The sequence below is a fragment of the Microcaecilia unicolor genome, chromosome 12 (assembly GCF_901765095.1).
Source record: "Microcaecilia unicolor chromosome 12, aMicUni1.1, whole genome shotgun sequence".
Lineage (NCBI taxonomy): Eukaryota > Metazoa > Chordata > Amphibia > Gymnophiona > Siphonopidae > Microcaecilia > Microcaecilia unicolor.
Window position 1 is genome coordinate 71,778,608 of NC_044042.1, and position 26,915 is coordinate 71,805,522.

At 43.6% G+C, this 26,915-nt stretch overlaps 1 protein-coding gene across 1 annotated transcript; it reads left to right on the forward strand.

The window, feature by feature from the left end:
- Window positions 1–13,211: 13,211 nt before the first annotated feature.
- MSL1 (MSL complex subunit 1) lies at window positions 13,212–25,523 on the forward strand. Its single transcript, XM_030220563.1, has 8 exons — window positions 13,212–14,222; window positions 16,830–17,053; window positions 18,296–18,672; window positions 22,153–22,217; window positions 22,335–22,402; window positions 22,666–22,790; window positions 22,910–22,982; window positions 23,841–25,523. The coding sequence occupies exons 1-8, from the start codon at window positions 13,671–13,673 to the stop codon at window positions 23,929–23,931; spliced, it is 1,575 nt and encodes a 524-aa protein (XP_030076423.1). The 5' UTR covers window positions 13,212–13,670; the 3' UTR covers window positions 23,932–25,523.
- Window positions 25,524–26,915: the final 1,392 nt, after the last annotated feature.

Sequence of the window (26,915 nt, forward strand, 5' to 3'; positions counted from 1 at the left end):
GGTTACAAAAGCATACAAGTTAAGAAATAAGAATTATTTGTATTCTTGACTGGGACAGCCAAAATAAGTGAGATGCGTTGTTTTCAGATGGGTCCAAGATGAGTAGGGAGACAAGCAGGCTTATTTTCGAAAGAGAAGGGCGCCCATCTTTCGACACAAATCACAAGATGGGCGTCCTTCTCACAGGGTCGCCCAAATCGGCATAATCGAAAGCCGATTTTGGATGTCCTCAACTGCCTTCCATCGCGGGGACGACCAAAGTTAATGGGGGCGTGTCGGAGGCATAGCGAAGGCGGGACTGGGGCGTACCTAACACATGGGTGTCCTCGACCGATAATGGAAAAAAGAAGGGCGTCCCTGACGAACACTTGGACGACTTTAACTGTTCCTTTTTGTCTTATGACCAAGCCACAAAAATGTGCCCTAAATGACCAGATGACCACCAGAGGGAATCAGGGATGACCTCCCCTTACTCCCCCAGTGGTCAATAACCCCCTCCCACCCTCAAAAAAAAAATTTTTTTAATATTTTTCCAGCCTCTATGCCAGCCTCAAATATCATACCCAGCTCCATGACATCAGTATTCAGGTCCCTGGATAAGTTTTAGTAGGTGCAGTGCACTTCAGGCAGGCGGACCCAGGCCCATCCCCCCTACCTGTTACACTTGCGGTGGTAAATGTGAGCCCTTCAAAACCCACCAGAAACCCACTGTACCCACATCTAGGTGCCCCCTTCACCCATAAGGGCTATGGTAGTGGTGTACAGTTGTGGGGAGTGGGGTTTGGGGGGGCTCAGCACACAAGGTAAGGGAGCTATGCACCTGGGAGCAATTTCTGAATTCCACTGCAGTGCCCCCTAGGGTGCCCGGTTGGTGTCCTGGCATGTCAGGGGGACCAGTGCACTACGAATGCTGGCTCCTCCCACGACCAAAGGGCTTGGATTTGGTCATTTCTGAGATGGGCGTCCTCGGTTTCCATTAGCGCTGAAAATCGGGGATGACCATCTCTAAGGTCAACCTACATTTCACGATTTGGGCGTCCCCGACCGTTTTATCGAAACTAAAGATGGACGCCCATCTTGTTTCTATAATACGGGTTTCTCCGCCCCTTCGCCGGGACATCCTGCGAGGACGTCCTCAGGAAAACTTGGGCGCCCCTTTCGATTATGCCCCTCAAAGTGATTCACCCCAGGGTCACACACAGAAAGAGGCAAAGCAAGGATTAGAACCGAGCAGAAGCATCTTGAGTCAGAATCACGCCCTGTGTGACCTGACCCCCCCCCCCCCCCCACCACACCCACTGTACCCCAGCCAAAAAGGGGAGACAATGGAAGGGGAGCAATTTTTTTTTTTTTTGCACCCTGAGCAGCCACACAGTCCTTGAGACAGCTCTGGAACTGATACACAAGGACATGGTGGCTTTCCCCAGGGTCACACTCACAGAGCCAGTAACAGAGCTGAGATTAGACCTGAGGCACACAGAGCTAAAGGGATTCCCCCAGACCAGAAAGAAGCTAAAAATGTTGAGACTACCCCTACTTCAGGAAGCAGGTGAAAGCCTGGCTCATGCTCCTCTCCCAAGCCTTTAATAAATGTGGTGACTGACTATATGCTCATTCCGCACCTGGACTAGCTTGTCGTACACACTTATATCTTGTTTAACTGTACAAAGAACTTGCTTTGAGTCCCAGCTGACTCTGTATCACCCATCTTGTTCCCATCTGCACTTGGCCCCTTGGCTACATGACAAGTCGTATTGTAGAAAAGCAATAGCATCATATCTATGTTATTTGAATGTTCTAACGTGTGCTTATTAGGTGTTTCAGTTGTATTACGTTGACATCGAATTATATCTATGTTATTTGGGAATGTTCGATATTATGGTATCATTTGTATTGTACTGACATTTATCATATTTCTGTTACATAATTGTTTTACAGTGCTGTTAAAAGTTTGTATTTCTGATAGTTTCGTGTTAGTCCTATTATTAAGTTTTCAATGTGCTGTTTCCAAGTTTACCTCATTTATTGTATTTAAGTTTATACTTGGTCATTTTACTATTGTTATGCTGTTGACAAAATTGTAAGTTTTATGTTAAATTGTACCTGCTGTACACCTCCTGGGGTGAATCGCTTTATAAAGGCGGTTAAGACAGCCCAATAAATAAAACATTGCAGTTTGTTGAGTGGTTTAAAGCTTCTGAAAGTTATGTAATTACAACTACTGTGCTAGGAATGATAAGTTGTAGTCATGCTTGACACATTTATTCAGGATTAGACAACACCTCACACAGAAACTGAAATTGGTGCCTTGCCCCGTTTGCTGGAGGTGTTGGCTCCAGCACAGTATCCTGCTTTCTCTCTTCCCTACCCAGAATTCCCTTTTCTTTTCATCCTGCTCCACTGTCCCCCAACATCATCTCTCTCATACATAACATAGTAGATGACGGCAGAAAAAGACCTGCACGGTCCATCCAGTCTGCCCAACAAGACAACTCATATGTGCTACTTTTTGTGTATACCCTACTTTGATTTGTACCTGTGCTCTTCAGGACACAGACCGTATAAGTCTGCCCAGCACTATCCCTGCCTCCCAACCACCAGGCCCACCTCCCACCACCGGCTCTGGCACAGACCGTATAAGTCTGCCCAGCAAATTTGGTTACTTTCAGGCTCTTTTGATACTGCTGCTCCCATACATAAGAACATAAGCATTGAGACAGACTGAATGTCCATCAAGCCCAGTATCCTGTTTCCAATAGTGGCCAATCCAGGTCACAAGTACCTGGCAAGATCCTAAAAGAGTAAACAGATTTTTTTATGCTGCTTATTGTATAAATACACAGTGGAGTTTCTCAAGTCCATCTTAATAATGGCTTATGAACTTTTCTTTTAGGAAATTAGCCAAACCTTTTTTAAACCCTGCTAACCTAACTGCTTTTATCACATTTTCTGGCAATGAATTCCAGAGTTTAGTTGCACATGGATTGAAGAAATATTTGAGCACCCAATTGTTATGAAAATTTTGTTGCTATGTACCTTGCGTATGTATATAAGAGCCAACCCCCAATATTGAGAAAACTCCTTTAATTTGTCCAAGGAGGACTAATTTGGCTCCTATGCCTATATGATGAAGAAGGATTTGGGGAAAGAGGCTGTCAACCTGGTTCTCTATGCAGCCACGCATGTCGCAGTCACCTAAAAGTCAGCCCTGCATTTACTGCCAGTAGGTAAGTACAACAGAAAAGTGTGATAATACTGTCATACAATAGCAGAAAAGGACCAAAACCCCTCCTCCTGATAAAACACCACATAACCCCCACTGTGGGTCAGTACTATATCAAACAATAATTTTATAAACAGTATTTATCTGGGGAAAAATATTTTTGTCCCCTCAGACATAGTATGGGAGTGAGACCCTCAGAAAAATGGCAGCGGACTGGATTAATGGTGCACTGGGCTGTTTAAATCACAGATTCCCAGCATTCAATGTCACCACTGGTTACAATACTAGCTTTTCCCATGCTTTAAACCTCACCCCCCCCCCCCCTAAACACACTGCTAAGGATCCTCTGTGGTTTTCCCGGGCTTTACCCCTCACTCCCCCCCAACTAAGGATCCTCTGTGCTTATCCCAGGTTTCACCCCCTCACTCCCCTCCAGCTAAGAATCTTCTGTGCTTGTCTCAGGCTTTACCTCATCACCCCTCCCCCAAGCTAAGGATCCTCTGCAGTGGCGTTCCTGGGGGGAGGCGATGGGTGCGGTCCGCCCCGGGTGCACACTGCTGGGAGGGTGCCACATGCCTGTCGGCTCCGTTCGTTCCGTCTCCCTCTGCCCCGGAACAGGTTACTTCCTGTTCCAGGGCAGAGGGAGCATGGAACGAGCGAAGCTGACAGGCGCTCGGCACCCCCCCAGCAGGTAAAAATGCACCTGGGGGGGTGTCCTTTCGCCGGGGGGGGGGGGCGCATCGGCAATCCGCCCCGGGTGTCAGCCACCCTAGGAACGCCACTGATCCTCTGTGCTTCTCTCAGGTTTTACCCCTTACTTCCCCCTCCCCCCAAGTTAAGGATCCTCTTTGCTTCTCCCAGGCTCTATCCTCACTCCCCTCAAGCTAAGGATCCTCTGCTTTTCCCATGCTTTACACCTCAACCCCCCCCCCCCCCCCCCAAACACACTGCTAAGGATCCTCTGTGTTTCTCCCAGGCTTTACTCCTCACTCCCCCTTCCCAACTAAGGATCCTCTGTGCTTATCCCAGGTTTCACCCCCTCACTCCCCACCAGCTAAGAATCCCCTGTGCTTATCTCAGGCTTTACCTCCTCACCACTCCCCCAAGCTAAGGATACTCTGTGCTTCTCTAAGGTTTTACCCCCTTCCCCTCCCCCCAAGTTAAGGATCCTCTTTGCTTCTCCCAGGCTCTATCCTTACTCTCCTCACAGCTAAGAATCTTCTGTGCTTATCCCAGTTTTCAGTCCCTCATTCTCCTCAAGCTAAGGATCCTCTGCTTTTCCCAGGCTTTACACCTCACCCACCCCATACACAGCTAAGAATCCTCTGTGGTTCTCCCGGGATTTACCCCTCACTCCCCCCCCCCCCCAACTAAGGTTCCTAAGTGCTTATCCCAGGTTTCATCCCTCACTCCCCTCCAGCTAAGAATCTTCTATGCTTATTTCAGGCTTTACCTCCTAACACACACACCCACCTCCAAGCTAAGGATCCCCTGTTTTCCCCTAAGGTTTTACCCCCTTACTTCCCCCTCACCTCCAAGTTTATCTGTGCTTTTCCCAGACTCTACCCTTACTCCTCCAAAGCTAAAGATCCTTTGTGCTTCTCCCAGACTCTATCCTTACTCTCCTCACAGCTAAGAATCCTCTGTGTTTAGCCCAAGCTTCACACCTCGCTCACCCCCCCCCCCCCCCCCCTCAAGTTAAGGAGCATCTCTGTGTTTATCCCAAGTGGTTTCCCTGGCCTCCATTTCCTATTGTTCAGATTTACCCTTGGGTTCTGTGGCAGTGATATTCTTACCTGTTGTTTCACTCTATGCAAATTAATGGCAATCACCTGGAATGTAGACAGATAACAGTTCACTCATAGTTCACAGACCAGCAAGAAACCCAACAGACACAACTTACACGCAGGGAAGTTTTATATGTATGTGCTTTTGTGCATGTAAGATGAGGGTTTATAGCATTTGAAGCTACCAATGTCTTGATGAATCACAGTGAGATTTTGATTATCAATGTTACTTTACATCAAAGATCCTTTAGAGCAGTGGGCTGAGGACCAGGGAAGTCAGGGTTCAAATCCCACTGATGCTCCTTGTGACTTTGGAAAGTCACTTAATTCTCCATTCTCTCAGGTACAAACGTAGATTGTAAGCCCTCTGGTTCAGGGAAAGAGCTAAAGTGCATGAATATAATTTGCCTTGAACACATGTGTATATATAATTGGAGACAATGCACTGTAATCTTCTGCCCAGTGTGTGGTGGTGGCCAAAAAGCAAACAGGATGCTACAAATTATTAGGAAAAGGATGGTAAATAAGACCAAGAATATTGTAATGCCTCTGTATCACTCCATGATGCAACCTCACCTTAAATATTGCATTCAATTCTGGTTACAGTATCTCAAAAAAGATATAGCGGAATTAGAAAAGGTTCAAAGAAGAGCAACCAAAATGATAAAGGGGGTGGGACTCCTCTCAAATCAGGAAAGACTAAAAAGGTTAGGGCTCTTCATCTTGGAAAAGAGACAGCTGAGGGGGATATGATTGAGGTCTATAAAATCCTGAGTGGTGTAGAACAGATAAAAGTGAATCGATTTTTGACTGTTTTAAAAAATACAAAGGACACTCAAAGAAGTTACATGGAAATACAAATAGGAGGAAATATTTGTTTTCACTCAATGAATAGTTAAGCTCTGAAACTCATTGCCAGAGGATGTGGTAACAGCAGTTAGGGTATCTGGGTTGAAAAAAGGTTTAGACAAGTTCCTGGAGGAAAAGTGCATAGTCTGCTATTGAGATAGACATGGGGAAGCCACTGATTGCCGTGAGTTTGTTAGCATGGAATGTTATTATTTGGGTTTCTGCCAAGTATTTGTGACCTGGATTGGCCACTGTTGGAAAGAGGACCTTACAAGACTGGGAAACTGGGCATCTAAATCACAGATAACGTTTAATGTGAGCAAGTGCAAAGTGATGCATGTGGGGAAGAGGAACCCGAAGGTTCCACATTAGGAGTCACTGACCAGGAAAGGGATCTAGGTGTCATTGTTGATGAACCCTCTGCTCAGTGTGCAGCGGCAGCTAAGAAGTTAAATAGAATGTTAGGTATTATTAGGAAAGTAATGGAAAACAAAAATGAGGACGTTATAATGCCTTTATATCGCTCCATGGTGTGACCGCATCTCGAAAACTTTGTGTAATTCTGATCACTGCATCTCAATAAAAATATAGTGGAATTAGAAGAGGTACAGAGAAGGGCAATGAAAATTATAAAGGGGATGGGATGATTTCCTTATGAGGAAAGGCTGAAACGGCTAGGGTTCTTCAGCTTGGAGAAAAGATGGCTGAGGGGAGATATGATAGAGGTCTATAAAATAATGAGTGGAGTGGAACGGGTAGACGTGATCTATTGTTTACTCTTTCCCAAAATACCAGGACTAGAGGGCACGCAATGAAGCTACAAAGTAGTACATTTAAAACAAATTAGAGAAAATATTTCTTCACTGAACGTGTAATTAAACTCTGCAATTAATTGCCAGAGAATTTAGTCAAAGCAGTTAGCTTAGCGGGGTTTAAACAAGGTTTGGCTAGCTTCCTAAAAAGAAAGTCCATAGACCATTATTAAGATGGAATTGGGGAAATTCCACTTCTTATTTCTAGGATAAGCAGCATAAAATATATTGTACTGTTTTGGGATCTTGCCAGGTACTTGTAACCTGGATTGGCCACTGTTGGAAACAGGATTCTGGGCTTGATGGACCTTTGGTCTGTCACAGCATGGCAACACTTTTGTACTTATGTAAGATACTGGGCTAGATAGACCATTGATCTGACCCAGTATGGCTATTCTTACGTTCTTATGTTTAATTTTATTTTAGCTATTGGGATTTATTAATCGCCTTTATGAACAGATCACCCAAGGCAGTGTACAGCAGGTCCAGTTTAATATAAAACTTACAATTTTGTTAACATCGTAACAATAGTAAAATAACCAAATTGAGACATAAATACATTAAATAAGTTAAACTTAGAAATATGTCAGTACAATACAAACAATACCATAATAGACAGCGTGGAAGAATATTCAAATAACATAACATATATATGATGTCAGCATAATACAAATGAAACATATAATGCTTTTCTATGTAGCTGAGGGGCCAAGTGCAGATATATAGATGGGAACAAGATGGGAAGTACAGAGTCAATTGGAATAAATAGACGGGTGGCTAAACTCAAGGCAAAATCTTTGTACAGTTAAACAAGGGATGAGGAACTGGTCTAATTTACAGGGTGTGCAGCTATGTATATATATTTTACACCCCTCATTTATTTCAAGTACACTAATGTCTCTTCAGTGTGACAGACATTCAGTATAAGAGGAGTTTTGCTATAGATTTCTGGGAGAAGTCTCATTTCCAGTCAAGAATTGGGGAGAAGCATAAGTGGAAAGGAAATCAGGTTTTGGTGCCGTCTATGTTGTCCCTTACTCCCTCTCCCCTTTGCTTTTTCACTTGTCATGGATGTCACTTTGTCAACAGCATTCTTGGCAATAAAAAGAACTCCTGGATTCAGAAAAGTTATATGAATTTCTATCCAGGCCCCAAAACTCAGCCTGTCTCTGTTGCAGTTCGGGGGGTTGAGGAGGATGGTTAAGGAGGAGGGGTACCTTTAAACATGAGGACTAAACTACAACATTTTCTTAACCCCTGAAGCCATGAGCTCTATCCACTGCAGAGATGCCAAGTTACCCAGTTCCAGGCTGGAGATTTTGGGACAGTCCTGGTTTTGAATTTACTTCCAAAGCAGTGTGGGATTTGTAGTGCCTGATCCTGCCCACCAAAATCAGTGCTGCGTCCCATAATATACCAGGATGGGGTGGCCAGAAATCCAGGACTGACCCAAAATCTGCAGCCTGGAACCAGATAACTTGGCATCTCTGCCACTGCCACCCCAGGGTGACTTCCAGATTCCCACTTAGATATAATTGTAATAAGGAGGGGTATTTAAATGCAGGGCTGGTGTTGGATACACTTAGTCCCAGGGCAGAAACAAAGGAGTGGGCAAAGCCAGTGGCAGGCACCCTGAAGCCCTACTTCGATGATATTATTGAGCTTCACCAAAGGAGGACTTTGTGGTATTAGAGCCCCAGGCAAATGCCCTACTTGTCCTGCTTGCCCTTCCTCAAATGAGCCCAGTGGTTTTTAAGACTTTCCCAATTTTATTTGCCATTTCTCCTGTCTATCTGCTAGAAGCATCGAAGATTTGCGATGGGTTTTCTGCACTCTTTCAGGTCCCCAGAAGAGGGAGCAGTGGAGCCATCTCTGTCCCTTGTTGGGAAGCCAAAGATCCTGATAGTCCTATAAGAAATCTTTCTCTCCAAGGAAAAGGCTGCAAAAGTGTGGGGGACACTAGGACTGGAGGCCAAAGGCAAAGCACATATGTACTATTTCAACAAGGCCAGAACCCAGTCTCTACCAAATGAGGACTAAGGGTAGAAGTTATCAACACGGACTACAATTAAGATGGGTTATTTTAGCACAGGTCCCATTTTATAAAACAAGACCTACAACCCTGTTGTACTAAGGTGCATTAGTGTTTTTAGCGCACCTACACTTAGCGTGCATGCTAACCATGTAGGCGACTATAGGGATATTGTAGGCACGTACATGGTTAACGCTCGTTAAAAACATTAATGCGCCTATAATGCTGCTTAGTAAACAGGGCCCCTAGTTATTAATAACCCATGTTAACTGTAAAATAACACATTAACGGTAGCCCATTTTGATAACTCCCCCCCTCCCCATGCAGGTGATGGAAGCCTGGTGTGTCTGAATTATGAGAAAATAAGCAGAGACATGGTCTATGATGAGGATTAGTTATGTAGACCTTGGTTTTAATAGACATGCATATTATAGCTCTGTGAGATTATTATTATTATTAATTACATTTGTACCCCGCGCTTTCCCACACATAGCAGGTTCAATACGGCTTACATAGTAAATAGAATTACAAAGTCTTGAAGGAGAATGTTACAAGTTGTAGTAAACATAGTAGTAGTGGGGTTTTGAGGATATGTAAATTGAGCATGGAGAGGTAAACAAAGATAGGATGAGGAAAAGGAGAAGAGATTGGGGAGGGGTAAGGAGTAGGAAGGATGGAGAGGAAGAGATTGGGGAATGAGCATAAGGAGATTGTGAGACATGGTCAAAGGTATAATAATCGTTGGGGCAGGAATCATGTGGGTGGGCTTAAAAAGTTAAGTTGGGTCATTAGGGTAAGCTTTCTTGAAGAGATGGGTCTTCAACATTGTTCTGAATGGTAGATGGTCATTGATTGTTCGGATGGATCTTGGCAGAGCGTTCCAAAGCTGGCTGCCCAAAAAGGAGAAACTGGATGCATAGGAGGTCTTGTATTTAATACCTTTGCAGTTGGGAAGGTGTAAATTGAGGTAAGTACAAGAAGACAATGATCTATTTCTGGTTGGGAGGTTGATGAGGTTATTCATGTAGTTAGGGGATTCTCCATATATGATCTTATGATGAAGATGAGATGAGGAAGACATAGAATATTGGAAGATATATGAATACTTTGCACGTAACCAACTTGTCCCACTGTACCTTGCAGTTGCAACACTTCATAATACAGATATGCGGCCACCTTGAGTGCATGGCCATGCACAAAGCATGACATATTGTGATCACCTGGGACATTTCTTTTCCCATGGGGGGGGGGGGGGAAGCTTAAGGCAAGAAAAATAGATATTTTGGTAAACAAGAAAAGTACAAAACTAGCACTAATAGAAATGCCTGTGCCAAGTGATTATTTTGTGTAATTTGTGAAAAGAAAGCAGCACCTCAAGTACAAATGCAATCACAGACCAAGAAAATGTGACAGAAAGTTATAGAAGTATCCCCAATTGTATTGGATCCCGCTGGCTCATATTAAGAATTTTCAAGTGCATCTTGATATGGTGCCTGTATGTATTACACATTTCTGAACTCCAGAAGTGAGTGTGAAAAACTATTATCTCCAACCTACCCTGGTATAGTAATGAACATAATAATAGCCATACTGGGTCAGACCAATGGTCCATCTAGCCCAGTATCCTATTTCCAACAGTGGCCAATCCAGGATACAAGTACCCAGCAGAAACCCAAATAATAATACCATTCAATGCTACCAATCCCAGGGCAAGCAGTGGTTCCCCCACGTCTATCAATAGCAGACTATGGACTTTTCCTCCAGGAACTTGTCCAAACCTTTTTTAAACCCAGATATGCTAACCGCTGTTACCACATCCTCCGATAATGAGTTCCAGAGCTTAACTTTTGGTTCAGTGAAAAAAAATATTTCCTCCTGTTTTGAAAGTATTTCCATGTAATTTCATTGAGTGCCCCTTGGTCTCTGTACTTTTTGAAAGAGTAAAAAATTGATTAATGTTTACCCATTCTGCACCACTCAGGCTTTTGTAGACCTCAATCATATACTCAAGGTGAGGTCATACCATGGAGAAATTCACAGGCATTATAGTATTTTGATCCCTTTCTTAATAATTCCTAGCATCCTGTTTGTTTTTTGGCTGCCGCTGCACACTGGGCACAAGATTTCAGTGTATTGTCTACAATGACACTTAAATATTTTACTTGGGTGCTGACTTCCAAGGTGGACCCCTAGCATCAGGTGACTATGATTTGGATTATTCTTCCCAAAGTGCATCACTTTGCATTTGTCCACAGTAAATTTCATCTGTCATTTGGATGCCTAGTCTTCCAATTTCCTAAGGTCTTCCTGCAATTTTTCACAGTCCACATGTGTTTTAACAACTTTGAATAGTTTTGGTGTTGTCTGCAAATTTAATCACCTCACTTGTCATTCCAAGTTCCAGATAATTTATAAATATGTTAAATAGCACCAGTCCCACTACAGACCCCTGTGGCACTCTACTATTCACTCTCCTCTACTGAGAAAAATATTAACCCTATCATCTGTTTTCTGTCCAATAATCAATTTCTAATCCATAACAGAACATTGCCTCCTCTCTCATGCCTCTTTAGTTTTCTCAGGAGTCTGTTATAAGGAACTTTGTCAAAAGCTTGATGAAAATCTAGATACACTACATCAACTGCCCAGTCTCCCAGTCCCGTAAGGTCCTCTTACAATTTAACAACTTTGAGGCCCTTTTACTAAGCTGCGATAAAAGGGGGCCTGCAGTAGCATCAGTGCTTGTTTATGATGCTCGCTGAGGCCCCCCTTTTACTGCAGTGGGTAATAGGCTATCTTTTTTTTTGAGGAAAAGAAATGGCCATGCAGTAAGTGAAATACTTACTGTGCGGCCATATCGGGGGGGGGGGGGGGGGGGAGACCTTACTGCCACCCACTGAGAGTTCTTGCGCTAACCTGGCAGTAACCAAACAGCAATTACACCCAGTTAAGTTCCAGCGCTATAAAAATAGATCATGTTTTTGTAGTGCTGGAAATGGTGCATTCTAGGGACGGGGACTACTGTCGGGTTCCTGGTGGTAGTTCTGGATTGGCCCATATTAAGCCCGTGGTGGGCTTACCGCTGTTAGTAAAAGTGCCCCTTTGTGTCATCAGCAAATTTAATTACCTCACTAGTTATTCCCATCATTTATATGTTAAAAAGCAGTGGTCCCAGCACAGACCCCTGGGGAAGCCCACTAACTACCCTTCTCCATTGGTTAGCTTAAGGGGTGTGGAAGGGAGCAAGTGAGTGACAACTGCCAAACCGGGAGGAAAGTGAGATGCTGAGGCGAGCCAAACTGGGAAGGGGGAGGGTTAGAGCCACAGATATCAAACTGAAGGGGAGGGAGGAGAGAATGGAGTAAGATGCCATGCCACACGAGAGGGGGAGAGCTAGAGGATATGGGACCTGCAGGGAAAGGGAGGGAAATACAAGGGGGCTGGAGAAGAGAGAGAGAGAGAAGGAAATTAAATTCTGGGATCTGCGAGGGAAGGATGAAGAAAAAGAGAGATTGGACCTATAAGTGGCAGTGGGGGTCAGGGGAAGGAGAGAGAAGAACCGTTGTTGAATTCCTGGGGAGGAAGGCATGAGGAAGGTGGAGAAATGCTGGATATGGGGATAGAAACACAGAGGAATGATGCCACACAGGTGTGTGGGGGGTGGGGGGATAGGGACACAAAGGGATGATGAGGGGGATGGAAACACAGAAGGGTGAATCTGGATAGGGCGAGAATACAGGGAGAAAAGATATACTTAATATGGTGGGAAGATAGGCGCAGGGACACACACGAAATACTAGATGGGTGATTGCAACACAGAGGGAAGATGGATAGTGGTTAGAGCATCAGTCTTGCAATCCAGAGGTGGCTGGTTCAAATCCCACTGCTGCTCCTTGTGATCTTGGGCAAGTCACTTAACCCTCCATTGCCTCAGGTACAAACTTAGATTGTGAGCCCTCCTGGGACAGAGAAATATCCAGTGAGCCTGAATGTAACTCACCTTCAGCTACTACTGAAAAAGGTGTGAGCAAAATGGAAAAGAAATGCCCAATTGACCAAGAGAGTTAAGAAAAGACAGAGGAAAGCAGAAACCAGACTGGGACCAACATGATGAGGAAAATAAACTGACCAGATGAAAAAGGTAGAAAAATGGAAATTTATTTTCAATTGATTAGATTAAGTAAGTTTTTGGAAGGTACAGATCTCGCTAGACATAGGTGAGGCCCTGTGAGAAAAACCTCACTCTTTGGCCTTCAGTTTCCGGCTTTGAGCTGAGCCAGCCTTAATTCTGTCTGTATTTATTGTCATAGCTAAACCCCGTCCCGCAGGAGCAGAACAGATTTAATACTCTCGCGCTCACACAGTCACACCCTGGCTCGTACAAGGGTGGCGATGACTGCGCACGCTCAAGGGGGGTGGAACTACTTGGATAGTGACGGCTCGCGGCGCCTATTGCGCAGACGCTTGGACGCGCACGGCGGCGACTACGCAAGCACGTGGTTCGCGCGCCAACTGCGCAGGCGCTCGGGCAGTGTGTGTGGTTTGTTGCCTCCTCCTCAGTGCGGCTCCGCTAGCGCTACCGACCGTCTCCGAGAGAGGGAAAAAAATGGCGGCGTGTAAGGCTCCGCGTCATTGAAGAGAGAAAGCGACGCGCGTACCGAACCGGAGAACCCAACTGCAATCCACCGAAGGCTAAAAGAAAGTCTCGGGCGCAGTTATTTCGCGGTTCGAGACGGTTGTAAATTAAAAATTGTGACAGAAACTCCCAACTCCACCCCCTCCCGTCTGCCTGAGGTGCGGCCCCCGCGCGGGGAATGACAACACTGGAGGTTGTGCTGGCGGCGGCGGCGGTCCCGGCCTGGTGGTAAGCGGAGCACGGCCTGGGAGCCATCTGGCTGCCATGCCGCACCACCGCGGCCTCCGGCCGGGACCAGCCTCAGACTGTGAGTGAGATAACAGCCGGGACCATGGCCATGAGATCCACGGCGTTCAAGGTGGCGGCTCCGGCATTAAGGTTGGAGTTGGAGCCGGAGCAGCAGGATTCGGAGGTGGAGTTGGAAGACGGGCCTGAGCTCCAGAGTTCCCCCGAGGACGGGCAAGCCGCCACGGCCACCGCTCGCAAGCCCATTCGCCGCCGGTTGAAGGAAGGGCGGGAGGGATGGGGAGGCCTGCTCCCCGTTCCCGGCCCCGACGTCTTCGGAAGGATTGGCTCTCAGGCAGGCGCCCTAGCCGCCAAGGAGTCGGCGGGAGGAGGAGCGGCAGCAGTGGTGACTGGAGCCGGTGCGGCCACCACAGCGGCCACTGGTCAGCAGGGCCTGGACTCGGTGCAGGTATCGGCCGAGGGCAAATGGAAGCAGGTGCGGAAGAGCCCCGGGGGCAGTGGTGGAGGTGGCGCGGGCAACCAAGCTGTGTGCTTGAAGCAGATCGTTCTGCTGCAGCTGGACCTCATCGAACAGCAGCAACAACAACTGCAGGCGAAAGAAAAGGAGATCGGGGAGCTGCAGGCCGAGCGGGACACGGTACGTGGGATAGGAGTGGGGTTTACAACTGCCCCCGATTCGGTCCCGCGGCCACTCCTTTGCATGCCTTGGTTGCCCTTTCATGTGACAAGCACAAACCTTCGTGTGCTGGAGGCAAAAGTGGGACTGGATCTAGCTATTCGATTGGTCCGGATCTAAGCTTCCAGCCCACTTGCACAGCGTTCCCTCGTTATTGCCTTGCTTTCCCATGCAAACAGCTTGCCCAGGCACTGTGCAAAGTGTGCTACATGGTTACAAATGAGCTGAGTATGGGGACTGCTGTGTTCCCTTTCTGCTTATGGAGGTGACCTAGTGCTACTCCTTTATTAAATTAATTTTTACTGAAAAGATGGGGTAGGGTGAGAAATGAGATTCGAAGGGAAGTCCCCTGCAGCATTTTTATTGTGTTATGGGAGTTATTTAACATGGTGGTGTAAATGTTGAACTGTGGGTATTTTGGTCCCAGTGTATGGTGGGATTGGTAGTTTGGAGAAGCAGAGAGAATGGTGCACGATACTTCAACTGTTATAAAAGATATATTATTACTATAGTAGGATGTACTTTTTTTTAAACATTTGTTTTGTTTTTGTTTTTCCATTAGCTGATTTCCAATTTACATCACTTATCTATCTACCAAGTGGTGCTTATGAAGTATTAAACCAGATTTTGTTTATGAAAATTTTTAAACTTATAATTTAGGTTGTATGTGTGATTTCCAAAAAATATCACATTTTGGGCATCTTTCAAATTGTGATATTTTTACTTCCAAAATCTGGTGTCAATTCCCCATATTACTATCTCTTCTTGATAGTAGATACAGAGTGACACTTTTTCTCACCATCTCTCTCTCCCCCCCCCCCCCCCCCCCCCCCCGACACACACACTTCCAGCACCCAGTTTACAGACTTACAGTGGGGGAAATAAGTATTTGATCCCTTGCTGATTTTGTAAGTTTGCCCACTGACAAAGACATGAGCAGCCCATAATTGAAGGGTAGGTTATTGGTAACAGTGAGAGATAGCACATCACAAATTAAATCCGGAAAATCACATTGTGGAAAGTATATGAATTTATTTGCATTCTGCAGAGGGAAATAAGTATTTAATCCCTCTGGCAAACAAGACCTAATACTTGGTGGCAAAACCCTTGTTGGCAAGCACAGCGGTCAGACGTCTTCTGTAGTTGATGATGAGGTTTGCACACATGTCAGGAGGAATTTTGGTCCACTCCTCTTTGCAGATCATCTCTAAATCATTAAGAGTTCTGGGCTGTCGCTTGGCAACTCGCAGCTTCAGCTCCCTCCATAAGTTTTCAATGGGATTAAGGTCTGGTGACTGGCTAGGCCACTCCATGACCCTAATGTGCTTCTTCCTGAGCCACTCCTTTGTTGCCTTGGCTGTATGTTTTGGGTCATTGTCGTGCTGGAAGACCCAGCCACGACCCATTTTTAAGGCCCTGGCGGAGGGAAGGAGGTTGTCACTCAGAATTGTACGGTACATGGCCCCATCCATTCTCCCATTGATGCGGTGAAGTAGTCCTGTGCCCTTAGCAGAGAAACACCCCCAAAACATAACATTTCCACCTCCATGCTTGACAGTGGGGACGGTGTTCTTTGGGTCATAGGCAGCATTTCTCTTCCTCCAAACACGGCGAGTTGAGTTCATGCCAAAGAGCTCAATTTTTGTCTCATCTGACCACAGCACCTTCTCCCAATCACTCTCGGCATCATCCAGGTGTTCACTGGCAAACTTCAGACGGGCCGTCACATGTGCCTTCCGGAGCAGGGGGACCTTGCGGGCACTGCAGGATTGCAATCCGTTATGTCGTAATGTGTTACCAATGGTTTTCGTGGTGACAGTGGTCCCAGCTGCCTTGAGATAATTGACAAGTTCCCCCCTTGTAGTTGTAGGCTGATTTCTAACCTTCCTCATGATCAAGGATACCCCACGAGGTGAGATTTTGCGTGGAGCCCCAGATCTTTGTCGATTGACAGTCATTTTGTACTTCTTCCATTTTCTTACTATGGCACCAACAGTTGTCTCCTTCTCGCCCAGCGTCTTACTGATGGTTTTGTAGCCCATTCCAGCCTTGTGCAGGTGTATGATCTTGTCCCTGACATCCTTAGACAGCTCCTTGCTCTTGGCCATTTTGTAGAGGTTAGAGTCTGACTGATTCACTGAGTCTGTGGACAGGTGTCTTTCATACAGGTGACCATTGCCGACAGCTGTCTGTCATGCAGGTAACGAGTTGATTTGGAGCATCTACCTGGTCTGTAGGGGCCAGATCTCTTACTGGTTGGTGGGGGATCAAATACTTATTTCCCTCTGCAGAATGCAAATAAATTCATATACTTTCCACAATGTGATTTTCCGGATTTAATTTGTGATGTGCTATCTCTCACTGTTACCAATAACCTACCCTTCAATTATGGGCTGCTCATGTCTTTGTCAGTGGGCAAACTTACAAAATCAGCAAGGGATCAAATACTTATTTCCCCCACTGTATATCCAAAATGCCTGAATTGCAGAGGTGCTGCCCTTTAGCTTTTTATAAGGAGGGCTGATTGGATACTTATGACAGATCCATTGACCTGTTTTTCTATTTTAGCTTCTAGCCAGAATTGAGCGCATGGAAAGGAGGATGCAACTAGTCAAGAAGGACAATGTGAAAGAGAAACACAGACTATGTCAAGGGCATGAGACAGAGGACAAGAATGATACAGAGGTTTCTCAGAGATGTCATACTGCTTGTCAGCAGGAGCCTTTTCAAATGCACCAGCTTCCAGCACCCAAATCTCTGGCCTGTGGCCGAAGTGGAAAGGGCCACAAAAGGTTTTCTATTCTCTTTTCATTTTGAATAGTGATGTGCCTAACATTTCAGAATTTAGATAACTCAGTTTTAGACCATTTTTAGATCTTTGTCATCCCTTGAAATTATGAGGAAATATTACGTTTCAAAGGAGATTTGCCTTTTTGTGCAGTAAAATACATTTTGAATTTTAGAAAACCTGTTCTAATACACTGTCCCGAGGTCCTTTTTAGTAACCCCTCCCCTCTTCTTACCTATCTCCTCCTGTTCTTAGTCTGTTCCATTGCTTAGATTGCTTATATGTTGGATAGTTTTATCATATTTGTAGTTCTTTTCCTTTCTGACATTGGTTTTAATTAATTATAAACCACTGAGACTTGTTAGTTAGCATTAGCTGTATGGTAAATTATAAACTAAACTTAATATCTTGTACCAAAGGGAATAGAAGTTACACATAATCTGGCAGGTGATGAATAATAGTATTACAGTTAGCTTGTGGTAAAGCATCAGCCTGTGACCTCTCCCAGCCCAAAGGAAACCTTAAAAACAATTATCCTCCTGTGTACCCCTAGCTTTATGATGGTGACAAGAATCCTGGCCAAGTAGTTTGGGGAAGGAAGGGTTGTTAGTTTTCATTACATTGCACAGGGATAACTCATTGGATTCAGGAATTGAGGAGAACTGCTAAACATTTAAAGAGTTCTAGAACAGTGGTTCCCCAAACTGGTCCTGGAGGCATCCCAGCAAGTCAGGTTTTCAGAATATCCAAATCTCTCTCATGAATATTCATTGTGGATATTCTGAAGATCTGACTGGCTGTGGCGCCTCCAGGACCAGGTTGAGGAACCACTGTTCTAGGATATGCTTTTTTTGCGCTTTTAAAGTGTGTGGTTGAATTTCTTTCTTATGTCAGGAGTGCTGTTGCAGAAATTATCCTTTTTGTTCTGCCTATTGCATCCTCCTTTTTGGGTTTCCAATTCAGTTGGAAATAGCTTCTACTGGGTCTATGGTGCCATGTGCCTCAGCAGCTTGTCCATTTCCAGTTTGACTTGGAAATCAAACCCAGGTGCCCTTCACATTGGGCTGCAGAGATCTCAATTTAGTATACAGAGGTGAAGGAGATGTTTATCACACATCTGTTATAAGTATTAATCTGGTTTAAGTCCTTATATTGCAGGGAATATGAGTACGCTACTATCTTGTAATGTAATCTTGTTTTGTTCTATACGTTGCTCAATACACTCTACACTTTGGTTTTTCAACAGGAAGTTAGTATGTGGAAACTTGGAAAGAAAAACTCCAGTCAAAAAACTGGCAGCAGATTTTTCTAAGCTGAAAGCAAAAACTATTAAGCACTCTTCAGTAAAAGATGAGCCCTGCTATTCTTTACCTGAAACTGTTTGTAAACGGGAACTGAGGAGTAAAGAGACTCCTGAGAGAACCAAGTCCCATGTGGACACTCCACTCAAATCAACCACCTCACTTAAAGGGCACAGCACCCATCCCAAGGACAAAGGATACATCAGTGAGGTTGAAGAGCTTCCCTACCTTGCAACTACCGAAATGTACCTGTGTTGTTGGCATGAACCTCCCCCATCACCATTACAAGAGCCCTCCCCGAAGAAGGAGGAGAGTGTTGCAAGTAAGAAATCCAGAGCTCCCTCTTGTGTTGCTCAACAGAACGTACTTAGTCATGTGAAGACACTGCTTCTGGAAATCGGATATGTTGTGAAAAGCAGTGCAATCTTGGTAGCTGGATTCAGTCTGGTTCACGCCGTGCCTTCCTCTCATTCATTGGTCACATGCACGAGCCACACACTAAATGTTACTGTACTACCACCATATAAGAGCAGGGGGGGGGAGGGGGTTGGAGGCTTCTCTGGGCCATAACACATATCATTTTTGACTGCCAATAGGCTTGTAACAGGATTTTCTTTTGGGTTTGGATGTCACCCTTTGGATTTCTAGTCTGGTTTTTGGAATATGTAACCTGCCACCTGGAAAATATAAATGAATGTAATTAAGTGCAAATTTTAAAAAAAAAAAGGACCAGTTTGACATTTGTCACTTTTATCTGGATTTGGGTTTCTGGAAACCCGAGTAAAATCATCAGATCTCACTTTCAGAATCTCAGATATGGGAATTGTGCTGTGATCACTTATATTATTTTAACTTATTAAACCAGAACATGGAAAAGTGAGTGGTTTGCAGAGCAGAACAGTGGAATATCTGGCCACCAGGATTGTAAAATGCCAGGGTAGGTTATTCTACAAGATAAAAATGAAAGTTCTGCAAGATAAAAATGAAAGCTAATTGGCTTGGTTTAGATATGTCCTGCTGGAGATGCAGAATGGAAAAGAGGCTGGCTGGCTATCTTTTCTAGCTTATCTCCTTATTTATAAAATGTTAATTGCAGGCAAGTTTAAACTGCCCCCTTAATGCTTTTGCCCATCTCTTCCATTGATAAAAGTAAAATGTGTTCTGCTATTATAAATTTCTCAAGATGGTAATCTATAGTGAGAACAAGTAAGCAACTGATTGTATCAGAACTGGGGGGAGGGGGGGAGGTGAGGTGAGGTGCGGTGCTTATCCATGAGGTACTGTATATTGTGAAATGACAGTGACCCAAAGTCACTGGGTCAAAGGCATCAGCAATGAATCTTGAAATACTTGTGTCCCCTAGGCTCTGGTCCCTTCTAAAGGATGACTTTGCTTGCTTTATGGTTACTGTACATGAATCCTGAATATCTTTTACCATAGACTGTAATTTTGTAAACCAAAAAAAATCATTCACTGCAACAATAGGAATTTTGGTTTCTGATATTACTGCAGGCATGTTGCATCTCTTCTGAAAATGTAACCAAAGTTTCCAGTACTGCAGTCAACTTGGAATAAAGTATAGCTATCAGGTTAAAAAATGTACTAAGGTTTGGTATTTAGAATGCATTGTTTTCAAAATTCTTATCATAAGTGATTGCAGTGTAATTGTAATCTTAAAGTGACCCCCTTTAAAGCATTTTATCTTTTAAATGCCGCCAGAGGGTGTTTGAGTGCAGTTCACCTTCAGAGAGAGAATAAGTTGATACTTTTACTCTGTAATTCTGAGTCTCTGTTGTTGGTGCCATTTGCTAACTTCCTGTGTTTTAGGGCTGTACACCCTCAGGCAGCATTTCAACCTAGCTATGCAAGTACTGAATCTGACTGAAGATGTATACAGTACCTCATGGTCCATTATCCATGCTGCTCATGAACCCACTGTCTTTAAATAAAATGGTATGTTAACTGCATTTTGAACATTTTCACACTTTCTTGGGGCCCAGGAATATGCATATTTAAAATCCATTGTGTACTACAAATACCACATTAAGCATCAACCAAAAATCAGTTTTTCAGTTTTGTGTTGGGTTTTTTTTAATATGAATTATATTTTTGAGAAGTTCACTTAAAAACAGATTGACTGACTCATACTTGTGAGCCGTTCTTTTTTTTTTTTTTTTCAAACCATTTTGCTATTGCATCTAGCAGATCCAGAAGTACTAAGGTGGGGAGATTTAAGAAGAAAGCTAGGAGACAGTAGGGTTAAGTAGGGAAGCAGAGCTGTCTGTCTGCTGCAACAGATGGTCTAATGCAGGAAGATGGAGTAAGCTTCCCCTACTTAAGCACAAGCGCTTTTGTTTTCACAAAAACTGTTTCTTTATGGTGGTACCATTAATTTATCTCTCATGACTTTTCTCCCTTAGTTTTTAAATTAAAAAACAGTTTTCTTTAGTTTTTTTTAAATTATAATGTTTATTAAAGTACAGTATCAAATATCATAAGTATTCATTTTTCATAGGAATACATCCAACAAACCACCCTTCCTTCCTTTAGTTTTAATATTCTGTTTACACAAAACTGATTTTTGTCAATCTACAAAATTAAATTATTATGAAAAGCCAGCCAGATGTTTGTTTTAAGTACTCTACAGTGAATATGCTTTATTTTTTTGTTCAGGCAACAACCTTCATGCCATTTCTGCTTTGGATCGCTTCTCATTTCTTCTTTTCACTTGAACAGTGTTGGGATTCAAATATAACTTGTGTAGGCAGTGCTGGGTTAGAAGGGACATGAGCACTGATTAAGCAGCTGTGACTGGGCAAACCAGTGATAGAGGTTTGCTAAAGGTAGCATGAAGTTGGTAGGGCCGGATTAGAAGCTGGCAATTATGCTTCTGTGTCCATACTGTGCCAGACCTGCCTAGAAATCCTTAGGAGCGGGAGAGCATCCTTACTGAAAAGAAATTTTGTTACAAACCCTAAGCCTGTAAAACAAAACTGAAGGAATGTTTTTAAACTTGTTTGTACAGATTTTCATCGGATATATTGGGCGGTGGGAGGTCAGCCTTGTGCTTGTCATCTCACAAAGTGAGAGTGTAAAAACTGTGTGAACACAGATAACTTGCTGCTCACTGAAAGGGCTCTAGATTGCTGAGTGCTAACTGCATGTTGTATGTTTTAACTATTGAGGGGCATTAGAAATGCTTCAGCAACATGTTAAAAATGGGTGTATTGCCTCTGATTTGTCGATTAGTTATCTATATCCATAGTCCAAGGGAAAACATTTTCGCTTGCATGTTATATGTGCATATATAATACACAAAAATGTTCCTAAGCTCTTAGTTTAGAGAATATTCCCCTTTGGATTGTATTCCCTATTCTTCCAAGACACTTGAGTCTTGCTGCGTTTACTAGTTGAAAATAACTCTGGAGATACTTCAGAGCTAACTGAAGAAATTCAGGTTCCATCTTACAATTTTATAGTAGACCAGCAAGAAATAGTGGAACAAAATTACTTAAGATTTCCCTGCACTTGGTAGAAGTAATGCTGGAGTAATAGAACAGACTGAACCAGCATTGTTTTGTTTTACCAGCTGGACTTTCGGGACTTGGGGAATTTGGTGTACTTACTGGTTTTCTCACATTTTTTGTTTATGGGGGTTTCCAGGAAATTGCTTGCAGAACTGCAAGAAAATTATCCATACTCCAGGCCCCTATTGTTCTTGTCCTCCAGAACAATGTTCCTTTTCCCCAAGAGCCAAAACCATGTATGTAAATATGTTTATAAATATACTTCTCTTTTTTAGTTCCTTCATGGCGGGAGCTACCAGTTGAACCTTTGAAAGACATCGATCTTTCTGATGTCCCAGAGGTATGTAGGTGGTGAGAAAAGTGTTAGTGTTGCAGTGAGCTCCTAAGGAAAAAGGTAGAAGCTGGCCCATTGTTTCTTTATTGTATAATTGGTCTAACTCAGTTTTCCCCTTCACAGAACTTGGAAGACGGTGTGTTTTTCAAACGGCATTCAAAACTGGAGCTGGATGAGAAAAGAAGGAAAAGGTGAGGGTAGAATTTTGTACAAGAGAACAGGCGGTGGTGGGCATGCTTTTACCGCAAGCTTTAGTAGGAGCCGACAGCTTCCTCTACATGGCATAAGGATCTGGATGCCTTATTTTTGGGCCTCAGGTGACGGATATGTCCAGAGTTTTGTATGAGATTTTGAGATCGGGGGAGTCCATCTTGAATGTAAGGGAGATGAGCCCAGCCAAGGCCATGTTATGCCTGTTAGAGGACTTTCCTAATGCTGACTTTCTGGTTTGCAGATGGGATATACAGAGGATCAGGGAGCAGCGGATTTTACAGCGATTGCAGCTCCGAATGTATAAAAGGAAAGGAATCCAGGAATCTGAGCCAGAGATTACCTCATTTTTCCCTGAGCCTGATGATGGTAAGTTTTGAAATGCCCATACCTGTAGAAAGCTGATGTCAGGAGACCAGCCAGCTGCTGTTCAGCATGGAAATGTATAAGACCTTCTATACTTAATGCACCTGTGTTTCTCTCTGTAGTTGAATCTTTGGTGATTACCCCCTTCTTGCCTGTTGTAGCATTTGGAAGACCATTACCAAAACTAACCCCACAGTGAGTATAAATGTTTGTCAACAAACCCTAATGACAGCACTCTATAGAGGATGTACTAATAGTAACTGTTTTACAGAAGTGAATATTTTTGGTAGCTCTCACAAAGGATCACTATTACAGTGTTCCCTTCCGCTCTCTATTTTATACTTCTCTATTTCTGGCAAATCTCTCCTTAGATAGCATACTTTGGCTTAGTGGGTCCTCTGCTTGCTCTAGGACTAGAGGGGGCTCCATCTCCTAGTCCACTAGGGGCTAATAAAATAGCAGCCATCCTCCTTCCCTTCCTCCTCAGGCTGAGTGTACCATTTTCACATCATATGTAGGACTGACTCTGACAGATGGTGGATTCCTTTTCCTGTATTGCTACTGCCTGAGCACTGCTTTTGTTAAGGTGGGTGAATGGATTAGGGACAGGGGACTATTGTGGTAGAACATCTTTACAGTCTGAACAGCTGTCTTATGATGCATGTGTCTTTATACTACCAGAAGGAATGAGGAAAAAAGTAGAGAAGAAGCAAGCCATTTTAAGATGCAAGTGTTGTATCATTCTGAAATATAGAGTACTCTGGGAATTAATCCAGAATCTCCCCCCAAAACTCTTTAACTTCAGGTGGTAGCAAAGACCAAGTAATCTTGCTGTTTGTGCTATACACAATCAACATGAATCTCTGATAGCCCTGGTGTTTACAGCATTGAGAAATCTATTTTTGACCCAGCGTTGATAAAGGTTAAGAGGCGTGGCTTGCTGAAGACAAAGTTAACTTAGTATATGTGGGGGAGGGGGGTGCTACCTGCAGGTTAACAGCAATGTGCTATAACTACTGAACTTCATTGCCACCTCTCATTTCTTTTTTACAGGAACTTTGAACTGCCATGGCTGGATGAACGCAGTCGCTGCAGGCTGGAGATGCAGAAGAAGCAAACCCCTCACCGAACTTGTAGAAAGTAGCAGCATTTGATTGAGAAGGACAGGGGGGGTGGGGGGGAGATCCTGTGTCTCCGCGTGTATATTCTTGTTGTGCACAGATAAATGGTCCCCCTATAATTCTGTATTTCTTCTTTCATACTGATTCCTTTTCTGTACAGTATTCCTTTCCTTGGCTAAATTGTTACTGTAGCAAGCTTTCAGATCTACAGGGCAGGAAACTGAGGAGTAGAAAAGCTGGTCCTGTGGCTTAGAGGTCATACACCATGGATGGGATGGCAGCGTTATTTAATCCTTATGAGTTAAACACTTGGAGGGGACTTAATACCTTCTTTAACTTTTTTTTTTCCAGATTTTTTATTTTTAGTTTATTTAAATTTGAGACGTGCTTTCCTCTGCCTCCCCTCAGTACATTTGGTGATAGTTTCTTACTTCCAGCCCCAGTGTGGAAAAGAGGTGGGAATGGTGGTTTAGATTCTGTCCCAGAGAAGACTCTGCATTTTTTCTTAACACAGAAAATGAGAGAACCCCACCTCAAAATGATGCAGGGAAATCCGATTGATGGCATAGAAAACTTGTCATGTAAAATTCTTCTAGGAAGAATTGCCAAAGGCCAGTTCTAAAAATAAATATTTAGATCTTCCCCCCCTTTTTTTGTTCTTTGATTATACCATATGTTAACTTTTGGGAAGCATACACCTGCTGCTGTCTATGGTTGCACTGACCATCAGAGCATACCAACACTGAAATAATTTAGAGGGTTTTTTTGTCCTATATCCTATTAACCTGGCAACCTAGCTCTCACCATCCTCTGCTGGCTTTGTCTTAAATCCATCATATTGGTGCAAATTCATTCAGTTTTATATCAGTGTGGTTGGATTTAGAAAGAACACTTGAACAGTAATAGGGTAGAAAAGTACCTTTCTCCTTAGCTGAAAGCCCTGCTCCATTATCTCATAAAGAAACCTTTCTGCCATTTCCTCAAACTGAAGTCAGCATGTGGTACAAAGCAATCAAAGGGTACATATGTAATTTTGATCTTGGAATCTGGCTGGGTATTATCAGTGGGGATCTCTTTCTGTGCTGTTAACACATTGTGGATGGGCCACCAAAAAAGGTTACTAATCTACAAAAGGACTAATCATGAGAATTAGCCATAGGAGCTGGACAGCATGTGTACAGCTTTTCAGTGCAATTCTTCTCTTGTATGCAGTAGAAACTTTGTAGATTGCAAAGAGTCCAGTTTGGATATGTTTTAAGAAAATGGCTTGTTTTTAAACAGTTGAGGCCATTTACATTTCAGCTGTAATTTGGAAGCACAAGGATAGTTTTAAAATAATGTTGTGTTACTCAGCAGAGCAGGTGATATCGATTGCCCACTTACTGATTTACATCTAGAGGAAATAGCAGTTGCTCCTTAAACACTGCTTTACTCTTCCTAAACGCTAATGTGCAAGAAAAGCTTTCCGTGCTCCCCGGTATGAAGACCACTTCACATGTGGGTGTCTGTGTTTGTAATGCCTACTTTTGATACCATTTCTAATGTGTAAAATTGGTCTTGTAAATATCTTATTAAAAATACAAAGTTCATTTGTAAATAAACTTCTGGCTGTTAATTTTGGTTTTGGATTTTTTTTTTCTTGAATTTAGGTTTAATTGTGCAAGTGGGGTATTAATCATTAAATGATACAAACAAAAGAATTTTGGGGTAACAGAATACACCCTCTCCAAACACTATATTATACACTTTTAATGTACTTTTTTACACACACATAGAGTAGCAGAATATTAGAATGGACCTTCAAACAGGTTCTTGGGCCTCTTATGATTCATCCTATTTCAAGCCCTCAACCTCCAGGTCTCAATGTGCTTCATTTACTCTTCAGCAATGTGTTTTTCTTAATAAATTTTTAATCATAAACAACCATGAGAATACATTCTCAACCCACATAAGAGAGGTCTAAAAGAAGCACTTAGCTTATATTTGCAGCTGCTGCCCACTTGTACAGATACAGCTGCCCACCTGCGGCACTTAGGAAACTGCACCATCTGTGCTGCCAGAAACCAAATGAAATAAAGTTGGAGGACTCTTTTGAAGCAGGCACTGAGCTCTGTAAGGTTGGAGCCAGAGTGAAAAATGCTGCCTGCTCTAATTTATTTTCATACATTTGAATATATGCCTGAATGTCAAAGCGCCTGGTGTGTTATAAAAAATAAAATTTAAATGTCGATTTTGGTTGGTAAAGTTCACAGTTATATATCAAAATGAGTCTGGCAAATCAGAGGAGGTTCCTGTTTAGTGCTTTGATTGTTCCAACCCCTCCTCAAATTAATTTCCTTTTCATCTATGCTAGAGAAGTGGGTAATGTCTCCCTGAGGGCAGCTGGTGCCAAAGAAAAGGCAGCTCAGAGCTGACTTCACCCCCTTTACAGGGAACTGGTGCTACTTTCAGCTCACCAGTATTTCTCTGGTTCCAGCAGATGCAGATATATGGTTTGGTGCAGCAACTATGGGTAAGCCACTTCTGGGAAGGCTGTGGGTCCAAATTCCCAGTGGAGTATATAGACTGTCCTGGGCATGCTGGAGGAGCAGTCCTTTAGAACTGATTTATCTCCTCCTTAGGGGCTAGGATTGGCAGAAGCCAGTCCACAGAGGCCCAGAGCAATGCTATTTGGGTAGCCCCCACCTTTCCTCAGGGAAGTAGTCCTGGACAGAAGGTTTGATTGTGGTAGGCCCCTCTTTGTTGCAAACTGCTGTGCTCTGGCTTTACTTCTTCGGGGGAACATAAGGTTTTTTTTTTTTTCACTCTGGTTGGACACATCTTAGCAGAACCTCCATTCTTCCTAACTAGGCTTTGGGGGCAGTGTTAGGCTGATGATGAGCCACAGGATTTTGAACTCTGTGTCTACCTGTTTTGGGGTCCCCCCCCCCCCCCATGCAAAAATCGCAGATCACTTAATTCTCCACATGAATAAATGGACATTCTCTCCAAGGGTCACCACTAGATA

Coding starts and splice junctions, on each gene's coding strand:
- MSL1 (XM_030220563.1), top strand. CDS start 13,671: ATGGCCATGAGATCCACGGCGTTCAAGGTGGCGGCTCCGGCATTAAGG. Junction 18,673..22,152: donor GAAGGAGGAGAGTGTTGCAA/GTAAGAAATCCA, acceptor TCTCTTTTTTAG/TTCCTTCATGGCGGGAGCTA. Junction 22,218..22,334: donor ATCTTTCTGATGTCCCAGAG/GTATGTAGGTGG, acceptor TCCCCTTCACAG/AACTTGGAAGACGGTGTGTT.